The sequence below is a fragment of the Pseudophryne corroboree genome, chromosome 5, assembly GCF_028390025.1.
Source record: "Pseudophryne corroboree isolate aPseCor3 chromosome 5, aPseCor3.hap2, whole genome shotgun sequence".
Taxonomy (NCBI): domain Eukaryota; kingdom Metazoa; phylum Chordata; class Amphibia; order Anura; family Myobatrachidae; genus Pseudophryne; species Pseudophryne corroboree.
In genome coordinates, this window is record NC_086448.1 from 165,343,357 (window position 1) to 165,355,891 (window position 12,535).

The 12,535-nt window shown below is 44.4% G+C and overlaps 1 protein-coding gene across 9 annotated transcripts in view; it reads right to left on the reverse strand.

Annotated features, from left to right (window-relative positions):
* The window catches only part of KMT2C (lysine methyltransferase 2C), a 573,154-nt gene that overhangs the window by 195,566 nt on the left and 365,053 nt on the right, over positions 1-12,535 (reverse strand). For all 9 annotated transcript variants that reach the window (XM_063921867.1, XM_063921863.1, XM_063921864.1 and 6 more), the window contains one exon: positions 4,553-4,730. In XM_063921867.1, coding sequence (XP_063777937.1) covers positions 4,553-4,730 — 178 coding nt within the window. The remainder of the gene's footprint in view (positions 1-4,552; positions 4,731-12,535) is intronic.

The window sequence follows — 12,535 nt, forward strand, 5'->3', positions numbered from 1 at the left end:
TGTTGGGGCCTTTTTTGGCCTCACACCAAGCAACATATTTCCGCCATATGCGGTGATAATGTTTTGCAGTTACATCTTTCCTGGCTTGAATCAGCGTAGGAATGACTTCCTCCGGAATGCCCTTTTCCTTTAGGATCCGGCGTTCAACCGCCATGCCGTCAAAACGTAGCCGCGGTAAGTCTTGGAACAGACAGGGCCCCTGCTGCCGCAGGTCCTGTCTGAGCGGCAGAGGCCATGGGTCCTTTGATATAATTTCTTGAAGTTCTGGGTACCAAGCTCTTCTTGGCCAATCCGGAACCACGAGTATCGTTCTTACTCCTCGCCTTCCTATTATTCTCAGTACCTTTGGTATGAGAGGCAGAGGGGGGAACACATAAACCGACTGGTATACCCACGGTGTTACCAGAGCGTCCACAGCTATCGCCTGAGGGTCCCTTGACCTGGCGCAATATCTTTTATAGCTTTTTGTTGAGGCGGGACGCCATCATGTCCACCTGTGGCCTTTCCCAATGGTGTACAATCCTTTGGAAGACTTCTGGATGAAGTCCCCACTCTCCCGGGTGGAGGTCGTGTCTGCTGAGAAGATCTGCTTCCCAGTCGTCCACTCCGGGAATGAACACTGCTGACAGTGCTAACACATGATTTTCCGCCCATCGGAGAATCCTTGTGGCTTCTGCCATCGCCATCCTGCTTCTTGTGCCGCCCTGTTGGTTTACATGGGCGACTGCCGTGATGTTATCTGATTGGATCAGTACCGGCTGGTTTTGAAGCAGAGGCCTTGCCTGACTCAGGGCATTGTAAATGGCCCTCAGTTCCAGAATATTTATGTGTAGGGAAGTCACCTGACTTGACCAAAGTCCCTGGAAGTTTCTTCCCTGTGTGACTGCCCCCCAGCCTCAAAGGCTGGCATCCATGGTCACTAGGACCTAGTCCTGTATGCCGAACCTGCGGCCCTCTTGAAGATGGGCACTCTGCAGCCACCACAGTAGAGATACCCTGGTCCTTGAAGACAGGGTTATCAGCCGATGCATCTGAAGATGTGATCCGGACCACTTGTCCAACAGGTCCCACTGAAAAGTTCTTGCATGGAACCTGCCGAATGGGATTGCTTCGTAGGAAGCTACCATTTTTCCCAGGACTCACGTGCAATGATGCACCGATACCTGTTTTGGCTTCAGGAGGTCTCTGACTAGAGATGACAGCTCCTTGGCTTTCTCCTCCGGGAGAAACACTTATTTCTGGTCTGTGTCCAGAACCATCCCCAGGAACAGTAGACGTGTCGTAGGAACCAGCTGTTTAGAATCCAACCGTGCTGTTGTAGCACTTTCCAAAATAGTGCTACCCCGACTAGCAACTGCTCCTTGGACCTCGCCCTTATAAGGAGATTGTCCAAGTACGGGATAATTAAAACTCCCTTTTTTCGAAGGAGTATCATCATTTCGGCCATTACCTTGGTAAACACCCTCGGTGCCATGTACAGTCCAAACGGCAGTGTCTGGACTTGGTAATGGTAATCCTGTACCACAAATCTGAGGTACTCCTGGCGAGGATGGTAAATGGGGACATGCAGGTAAGCATCCTTGATGTCCCGGGATCCCATGTAATCCCCCTCGTCCAGACTTGCAATAACCGCCCTGAGCGATTCCATCTTGAACTTGAATTTTTTTATGTATGCGTTCAAGGATTTTAAATATAAAATGGGTCACACCGAACCATGCGGTTTCGGTACCCCAAACCGTGTGGAATAGTAACCCCGTCCTTGTTGAAGTAGGGGCACCTTGAGTATTACCTGCTGGGAATACAGCTTATTAATTGCCTCTAGCGCAGCCTCCCTGCCTGAGGGAGTTGTCGGCAAGGCATATTTGAGGAAACGGCGGGGGGGGAGACAACTCGAATTCCAGCTTGTACCCCTGAAATACTACTTGAATGAAACAGGGATCCACCTGTGAGCGAGCCCACTGATCGCTGAAATTGTTGAGACGGCCCCCCACCGTACCTGGCTACACCTGTGGAGCCCCCGCGTCATGCTGTGGACTCAGAGGAAGCGAGAGAAGAATTTTGATTCTGGGAACAGGCTGACTGATGCAGCTTTTTCCCTCTTCCCATGTCTCTGTACAGAAAGGAAGCGCCTTTGACCCGCTTGCTTTTCTGAAGCCGAAAGGACTGTACCTGATAATACAGTGCTTTCTTAGTCTGTGAGGAAACCTGAGGTAAAAATATTTCTTCCCAGCTGTTGCTGTGGATACGAGGTCCCAGAGACCATCCCCAAATAATTCCTCACCCTTATAAGGCAGAATCTCTATGCGCCTTTTAAAGTCAGCATCACCTGTCCAGTGACAGGTCTCTAATACCCTCCTGACAGAATGGACATTACATTCATTTTGGATGCCAGCCGGCAAAAGATCCCTCTGTGCATCCCTCATATATAAGACAACGTCTTTAATATGTTCTCATGTTTGACAGGGTCACCGACCACGCTGCAGCAGCACGATCTGCAGGTCTCAGTCTAGTACCTGAGTGTGTAAATACAGACTTCAGGATAGCCTCCCGCTTTTTATCAACAGGTACCTTCAAAGTGGCCGTTCCTAAAACGGCAGTGCCACCTTTTTTGACAACCGTGTGAGCGCCTTATCCACCCTAGGGGATATCTCCCAGCGTAACTTATCCTCTGGCGGGAAAAGGTACGCCCTCAGTAACTTTTTAGAAATTACCAGTTTCTTATCGGGGGGAACCCACGCTTTTCACACACTTCATTCATTCATCTGATGGGGGAACAAAACACTGCCTGCTTTTTCTCCCCAACATAAAAACCCATTTTTAGAGGGTTAATGTCAGAAATGTGTAACACATTTTTTATTGCCGGGATCAAGTCACGGATGTTCCTAGTGGATTGTGTATATGTCTCAACCTTGTTGACACTGGAGTCAGACTCCGTGTCGACATCTGTGTCTGCCATCTGAGTGAGCGGGCGTTTTTGAGCCCCTGATGGCCTTTGAGACGCCTGGGCAGGCACGGACTGAGAAGCCGGCTGTCCCACAGCTGTTACGTCATCCACCCTTTTATGTAAGGAGTTGACACTGTCGGTTAATACCTTTCACCTAACCATCCACTCTGGTGTCGGCCCCACAGGGGGCGACATCACATTTATCGGCATCTGCTCCGTCACCATATAAGTCTCCTCATTAAACATGTCGACACAGCCGTACCGACACACCGCACACACACAGGGAATGCTCTGACTGAGGACAGGACCCCACAAAGCCCTTTGGGGAGACAGAGAGAGAGTATGCCAGCACACACCAGAGCGCTATATAATGTGGGGATTAACACTATAACTGAGTGAAATTTCCCCAATAGCTGCTTGTATATATAATATTGCGCCTAAATTTAGTGCCCCCCCCTCTCTTTTTAACCCTTTGAGCCTGAAAACTACAGGGGAGAGCCTGGGGAGCTTTCTTCCAGCTGCACTGTGAAGAGAAAATGGCGCCAGTGTGTCTGAGGGAGATAGCTCCGCCCCTTTTTCGCGGACTTTTCTCCCGCTTTTTTCTGGATTCTGGCAGGGGTATTTACCACATATATAGCCTCTGGGGCTATATATTGTGGTATTTTTGCCAGCCAAGGTGTTTTTATTGCTGCTCAGGGCGCCCCCCCCAAGCGCCCTGCACCCTCAGTGACCGGAGTGTGAAGTGTGTATGAGGAGCAATGGCGCACAGCTGCAGTGCTGTGTGCTACCTTGGTGAAGACTGATGTCTTCTGCCGCCGATTTTTCGGACCTCTTCTTGCTTCTGGCTCTGTAAGGGGGACGGCGGCGCGGCTCCGGGACCGAACACCAAGGCTGGGCCTGCGGTCGATCCCTCTGGAGCTAATGGTGTCCAGTAGCCTAAGAAGCCCAAGCTGGCTGCAAGCAGGCAGGTTCGCTTCTTCTCCCCTTAGTCCCTCGCTGCAGTGAGCCTGTTGCCAGCAGGTCTCACTGAAAATAAAAAACCTAATTCTATACTTTCTTTCTAGAAGCTCAGGAGAGCCCCTAGTGTGCATCCAACCTCGGCCGGGCACAAAATCTAACTGAGGCTTGGAGGAGGGTCATAGTGGGAGGAGCCAGTGCACACCAGGTGACCTAAAGCTTTCTTTAGTTGTGCCCAGTCTCCTGCGGAGCCGCTATTCCCCATGGTCCTTTCGGAGTTCCCAGCATCCACTAGGACGTCAGAGAAAAATAGTAATCTCTCAAATTCAAATTATTACTATACATACATTTATTTAGGAATGAATATACCTGTACCTAAGGTTATATGGCAAATCAATGGCTCAGATTTTCAGACACCTCTTGATCAGCAGAAACTAAGTGAAGAGACTCCAATAAACTAGCACTCCTAATGGCTAGACTGAACTGAATGAGTATGTGTAGGTTTCCCATACCATAAAGTTTATATGATACATCTCTGTGTCATACCCTTGCTCGTTGATAGACCAAGTAACATTCCCTTGAACACTTGTCGCATGAGCGGTACAATTTCATTATAGTACTTGAGATTGCATACAACATAGAGCTCCTTACCATCCATATTTTTGGAGGGTGTTGCAGCTGAACTGAGCAGGGGGTCTGAAGTAGGGTCCAAAAAAGTTGAATTGATGTTTGCTTTGTGTAAATGCTGGGAAGTATTCTCAGGAGAGCTCCCAATACTGGGTTTGTTTTGTCTACTGGTATCCAGAAGATTTCTCCCAAAAAAAGCTTCCTACATAAAAATAAATAAAGCATGTTCAACCAACCACCTATGTTCTCAATATGCATTACAGTTATGAGTGAACAAACAGCTGAGAACCTTATAGACAATTTGTAGACAGGACACTATAATATACACTCTTCCTTCAGAAGATGTATCAAACTACTACTTTTTGTCGGAAAATAAAATTACCCGGTTGCAGTGCAGGAGGAAATTGGAGCACCCAAAGGAAACCCACGCATGCAAATTCCACAAATAATTCACCTTGGTCAGGAACTGAAACCTATGATGCAGTAATGCTAACCACTACGTGCTGCCTTAATCATACAACTTTACCAGTAGCTAATATTCATGTGGGAGTGGGGATGGAGAGAACTAATCTTACTATGGTTAAGGAATAGTCTTGGTAGGAACATGCTTAAGAGTCTGTTTAGGAATACTATGGAGATTGGAAAGGACCTAAGATGGCTTGGGCTGGTGCATAATACAGCAGTTAATTTTCAGCCTCTAGAAGGTCAGCTAAAAATGCTGAATTGTTAGCCCCTTGGACTAGGTCTTTATTACGTTATCATAAAGTGATGGGACAATCAAGAATCCCACGTGATGCTGGAGAGTTGTAATTGAAGCAATTAATCCAATGAAGACTAGTGCTCCCAACAACAGAGCTAAGGGGTGCTATTGAAACACAAAGTGACCCTCTCCCTCACACAGAAAAAAATCTGAGGAAACTAATGGCCATCCCAGATGGACAAATGTGAGTATTCTTGATGTAGAGTTATACCAGGAATACCCTTCCTTTAAGATTCATTATTTCTTTATTAACAGTTTTCTATATAGCGCAACAAATTATGTTGTGATTTACAATTGGAAACAAACGTGATAAAATAAAACAAAACACTTGGAAACAGTGATAAAACAAAACTAGGTTATAAGTCAGAGGTAGGAAGGCCCTGCTTGCAAGCTTACAATCTATAAGGAAGTAGGCATTGATACATCAGGATAGGTGTTGTAATGGTCCACCAGTTTGCAATGATTCTTGTTGAGCTGTATGATATGGTCACACAGCAATGTTGGCCTGGGGTCAGGAGGATGGGAAAGTGAAGAAAGAGAAAATGTTTGAGTATATGTGTGGACTCTACAGTAGGGATGCAATTGGATAGGAAAGTATGAAGGTTATATGGGTGGTTCTGGAATTTAATAAGTGCGCCAGAAGAGGTGAGTCTTCAGGGAATTACTTTAATGTTTGGAGACTAGGGGGTAAACTTACTAAAAGGGGAGTTCTATTTAAAATGGGATGTTGCCCATAGCAACCAATCAGATTCTACTTCTCATTTATCTAGCACCTTCTAGAAGATAATACCTGGAATCTAATTGGTTGCTATGGGCAACATACCATCTTAACTAGAACTCTTAGTAAATTTACCCCTACAGGAGAGTCTTAATGTGCGTTGGAGGGCATCCCACAGAAAAGGTGCAGCCTGAAGAAAGTCCTGCAATAGTGAGTGGAAGCCATTCATGAGTATAGATGCGAGACATCGATCTTGTGAAGAGCGAAGAGGTCAGGTTGGGAGATATTTTGATATAAGCGAAGAGATGTATGTAGGTGTAGTTTGGTTAATGGCCTTGTGTGTAAATGTATTTTATATTGAATACGGAAGAATAAAGGTAACCAATAGAGGGATTGACAGAGTGGATCCACAGACGATGAACGTCTAGCGATGAGTATTAGCCTCGCAGCTGGGTTGGGTTAGGGATACCGGCAGTCGGTAACCCGGCGGTCAGCATGCAGACGCCGGGATCCCGACCGCCAGAATGCTGGCAGGGGGCGGGCGCAACAAAGATGCGCTCACCACAGGTTCTATTCCCACTCTGTGTGTGTCGCGGACCCCAACGAGTGGGAATAGCATTCGACCCCCTGCCGGAATTCTGACTACATCCCTTGCAGCTGCATTCAAAACGGGTTGCAGTTGAGAATCTCTTCTTGGTAAGACCAGTAAGACGACTATGGCATTAATCAATGCAGGAGCATGGATTAGAATTTTTGCAGTGTCTTGTGTAAGGTATGATTGGATATGTTTTTTAAATGCATATAGCAAGATTTAGAGACGAGACACATGAACGTGGGGAACAAAGGACAGTTCAGAGTTGAGGATGACACCTAGGCAGCGAGCTTGTAGGGTAGGATTGATTGTTGAGTTCTCAACAGTGAAAGAGATATCAGGTTGTTAACTACTACTGGTGGAAATATAATTAAATCTATCTCAGAAATATTAAGTTTGAGGTGGCAAGATGACATCCAAGAGGAAACGGTAGAAAGGCATTCAGTGACAAGGACCAATACAGATGGTGACAAATCTGGGGAGACTAGGCAGCTTTGAGTATGATCTGCGTATAGCCGATACTGAAATCCAGAAGCGCTTACTACTTTGCCAAGAGATGTGATATAGATTGAGAAAAGCAGAGGACCTAAGAATGAGCCTTGCAGTACTCCAACTGATAGAGGTAGCGAAGAGGAGGTGTATTCAGAGAAGCGGACACTGAAAGAGCGATTAGATAGGTAGGAATTGTAGTGTTTGTATGAGGAGAGAGAATGGTCAACAGTGTCAAAAGCAGCAGAGAGATCTGGAAGAAGGGAGTAATGGCATTTGGACTTAGTAGTGACCAGATAAATCACTTTAGTTAATGCGGTCTCTGTGGAATGTTGGGAATGAAAGCCTGACTGAAGTGGGTCCAATACATAGTAGGAGTTAAGAAAGTGTGTGAGGCGAGTGTAGGCAAATCTCTCAGTAGTTTGGAGGGGCATGGGGGTGGAGATTGGACCGTAGTTTGAGAGGTAGTGTGGGTCAGATATTTGTTTTTTCAGAATGAGAGTGATCAGTGTACATTGAAGGAAAGAAACCAGTAGAAAGAGAGATTATAGATTCTACCTAAGGTTGGAATGAACAATGGAGACATAGCTTAACCTATTTGTGAGGGTACAGGATTAAGAGGAGAGGTAGAGTAGAGGGATGAGAAGTGTGTTCATATGTTATCTTAATTTGTGGGATCAGTTACAGTTATTGAGGTAAAAAAAAAAAAAGGGGGGGGGGGACCCATATAGTTCAACCTTTTTTTAATATTCTTACACTAATCTGTATTTCATACTATTTTCACTATACTGAACTAGATGAAGTTGAGTTAATAAGTCTAACAAACAGTATAAATCATGCACTCTCTAAAATGAACTCACTTTAAATGCTATATTCTTGTAGATTTCTTTCAGTTAGGAATTAATTGAATCCATTTTTAAACATATTGACTGAGTCCACCATTACTACCTTCTCTGCCAGAGAATTCCAAATCCTTACTGACCTTACTGTGAAGAACCCTTTCCTTTGTTGGGTATGACATTTTTTCTCCTCTAACCTCAGACGGTGTCCACGTGTAGAGATTTTTCAATAAACAAATCTCCTGATAGATCCTTAATATATTTGTAAATTTTAATAATGTTCCCTCTCAGCCGCCTCTTTTTGAGTGTAATGAAGAGAAGGTGCCAGCAGGTTCAGGTAGGGAATTGAGCTGGTCTAAGGAAAAGCATATCACCTCATCTTGGATCTTATTAATCTTGTCCTTGAAGTAGGACGCAAGATCTTGCACATTGGTAGTGACTGGTGGGTTCGGCGAGAGAGGGTTGAAAAGTGATTTTAATGTATTAAAAAAGTAACTTGAAGTTAGAGGCTTGAGCAGAGATGAGAGTTTGGAAATAAGTTTGGCAGTGTCCAGGGCATAACAATAGGAGTGGTATAGTCATATGTGGGGAGGTTGCTTGGTGTACGAGATTTACGCCACTGCCGTTTAACTTTACGTGAGAGTTTTTGTACGGGTCTTGTTAATTTAGAGTGGCACAGATGACATCTAGGCTTACGTGGTGTGTGATGGGTAGTTGGAGACCCTTCATCAAGGGCTATTTCTAGAGTCTGATTCAGGTGTGATACAGCAGTCTCCGGAGAAATGAATGCAGAAACAAACGAGAGAAGTTGTTGCAGAGAGAAGGAAATATCTTGAAGATTAGCGGTGTTAATACTTCTGTGGGTTTGTGGAGTATTGGAGGACTTCAGTGACACTGAGTTTGAAGTAATGGAGGAGAGCGTGCAGATGATCAGATTGTGATCCGAGAGAGGGAAAGGAGTGTTCGTGAATTCAGAAACTGAGCATAGTCTGGTGAATACAAGGTCAAGGCAGTGGCCCTCTTGATGAGTAGAGGCTGAGAGAGGAGGTAAGGTTAGAGAGAGTAGTTTGGAGGAATGAGTAGCAGATTTCGAACTATCAATAGCAACACTGAAATCACTCGTTATGATGGTGGAGATGACAGAGGATAGAGTGTAAAGGGTGATAGATAGCTGCAACACGCAGAGAGAAAGGAGTGTAAATCCTGATAAAATGTACTTCAAATTATGTGAGAGATGGAACCTGTTGTAGAACTGTGTATATGAAAAATTGGATTAGTAATAATGCAACCCCACCTCCCTTACAGTTAACAGGGCTGGAGGTGTGTGTGAATTGGAGACCACCATTTGATAGTGCTGCAAGGGATGCCATGTCTGATCGTGTGATCCATGCTTCTGTTATAGCCAGCAGGTTGAAGTTGTTAGATATCAGGTTTGACTGGTTTAAATCATGGTTTAAACCAAATGTTTTTAGGTTTTGTTTTTTAAACTGCTTTGACTACTGGCACGGCGCTGTGACTTCTTAAAAAGAAAGCCTATTATACAAAAAAAAAATGTGTTTTTATTCAAGATGTTCAATGCCAGTGGCATGCCCGGTGCTAATTTCTCTGAAAAGTGCTTTTGCATTTACCATGTACTGTATTACTATTAAGATTTAATAATATGTAATAAGTAGGACTAATGCTTAATATTAACTTCTTGTTCTTATTTTCCATTTCCTCTATCTGAGTGTGCTTTGTATGTATTAATAGGTTTAGCCTATCTGCATATATTCAGATGTAAAAGCAAAAGAGAGATGAATATAGTTATAAGAGGACTGTGCATGTTCTTTATGGTGACAGGTTGCGGATGTTATTGTCAAAGTATAGAGATAAGTAAAAAGCTCATGAGTGTTAATAAGAGGGGAGTGGTTAATTGAGGTGGCAATGTATACAGTGTGATGGGTTGCAGGGAGAATGAAGGATGTAATTGCTTTGCAGAGAATACCATTGAGTGCAATGAAGAAAAGCAAATTGTGGCACATGATGTGTTTGACATAAAAATATATTTATTATCTCCGTCACTGAGCATTGCCCTACACCGTGCAATGATACATTAGAGTATTTGTACAGGTATTTTCAATTCGAATTATGACAAAATATACCATATACCGCTTGGACTCTGGGAATCTCAGCTGATGATACACCTTAATGGTAGAAAAGAATTGACTGTCACTGAGAATAGGAAAAATATTGGATATAGGTATAACACAATAAGGATAGATACTAGTACCATTAAATTGTATTGAGAGCCCAAAAACTAAAAAAAATTGCTATTTATTAAACAGAATGGGCCCAGTTATTCTATACAGATCACCAATTGTGTGATTCAGGGATATTGGACATGAGGGTTCCAAGAAGAATGTGTGTGTGCTGCATCAGTGGAGATCACAGCAAGGATTGGAAAACAGGACAAAAACAAAAAATAATACACTAAGGGATTGAGTCAGCTCAGACATTGCCTGTAAGTTCACTACACCATCAGTGCTGAAAAAAATGGGTACCTGGGTTTCCTGCATGCAGGTTGTTCTGACAACTTATAAAGACAATTATAATTCCATCAAGATAGGATGGTTTAGCACACCTCTAAAGGCATGAGCTCCTGAGATTCAGAAATATCCGCTCAGGAAAAATTACCCAGCAACCTTGCAGCAACGTACAGGTAAATAAGTTTTAAATACCTACTTCCCTTTCTTCCTGGGGCTAAGAGGATATTAACTTTAAAAGCAAAGGGAAAAAATGGAAGGGGTCGTGGTGAAGAGTGTGCAATGAGAGCAGCTACTGTGTCCCTTGACTACAATGCACTGTTGACTAGCTGGAGGCAATAGATCAACACAGGCTGCTGCCCCACCTGGAGAATAGCTTAACAGCCATGCCATGGATTCTATGTCCTATTGTGGACAGCCACCACTACAATTCCTAGGACCATCATGGCACTCCTGCCGATATGGTCAGTGTATGTGCCCTGCCAAGCACCTGAAAAGATTTCCAGCTTCCTGGGTATCTTGGGGAAATGGGTCCACAATTTAGGTCTGTGTCACTGAAGAAACTGGGACATGAGCATCAGAGCAGCAGGAGTCCCATAACGGTAACCAAAATAGCTAAAAGAGCCACTTTAGTTTCAGTTGTGGCAGGGACAGAAGAATGTGTCCTATTTTAGATGCAAGAGGACAGATGGGCTGCAAAGTAACATCCTGTTGCCATCCAGGTGACAACTGAGGTTGACCCTTTATATTAGTTCACTAAATACAAATAAGCATCCGAGCAAAGTCAACAAATACAAAAAAAGAATTACTAGTTATTATAAAGAAGTGAATTTACTGCTGTTTACTGTATTCACTATCCTGAGTGTAACAACAGAAAATAGGATTTTAATTACCTACCGGTAAATCCCTTTCTCGTAGTCCGTAGAGGATGCTGGGGTCCACATTAGTACCTTGGGGAATAGACGGGTCCACTAGGAGCCACTGACACTTTAAGAGTTTGAGTGTGGGCTGGCTCCTCCCTCTATGCTCCTCCTACCAGACTCAGTCTAGAAACTGTGCCCGCGGAGACGGACAACTTCGAGAGAAGGATTTTACAGATAGTGGCGAGATTCACACCAGCTCACACATAAAAGGCAAAACAAGCTAACTAGCTTAAAACATCAGCAAACGGCTGAACAATATTACTTAACCAAGTAACAAAACAGTACTAAACCAAGAACTAAGCAGTACTGAACAAAGTAACCACTGCAGGATCACAAAGCGTTTGGGCGGGCGCCCAGCATCCTCTATGGACTACGAGAAAAGGATTTACAGGTAGGTAATTAAAATACTATTTTCTCTTTTGTCCTAGAGGATGCTCAGGTCCACATTAGTACCATGGGGATGTACCAAAGCTCCCAGAACGGGAGGGAGAGCGCGGAGACTCCTGCAGAACTGATTGACCAAACTTCAGGTCCTCAGTGGCCAAGGTATCGAATTTGTAGAACTTTGCAAACGTGTTCGACCCAGACCAAGTAGCCACTCGGCAAAGCTGTAAAGCTGAGACACCCTGAGCAGCCGCCCTGGAAGAACCCACCTTACGAGGAGTGGGGGCATTAACAGACGTAGGACACGGCAATCCTGCTGTAGAATACACATGCTGGATAGTGAACCTGATCCAGCGAGAGATCATTTGCTTAGAAGCAGGACACCCAAGTTTCTTGGGATCATACAGGACAAACAGAGAGTCCGATTTTATGTGACGAGCAGTCCTTTTCACATAGATCTTCAGAGCCCTTCACATCCAAGGACTTTGATGAAATTGAGGAGTCAGTAGCAACTGGCCCCACAATAGGTTGGTTGATATGAAATGCCAACACAACCTTTGGAAGGAACTGCTGACGTTTCCAGAGCTCAGCTCTATCTTCATGGAAGATCAATTAGGGGATCTTACAAGACAAAGCCCCCAACTCCGACACACGTCTAGCAGAAGCTAAGGCCAACAAAGTGACTGCCTTCCACGTGAGAAAATTGACCTCAACCTCCGGAAGAGGTTAGAACTAATCTGAATGGAGGAACTGTAACACCACGTTAAGAACCCAGGGCGC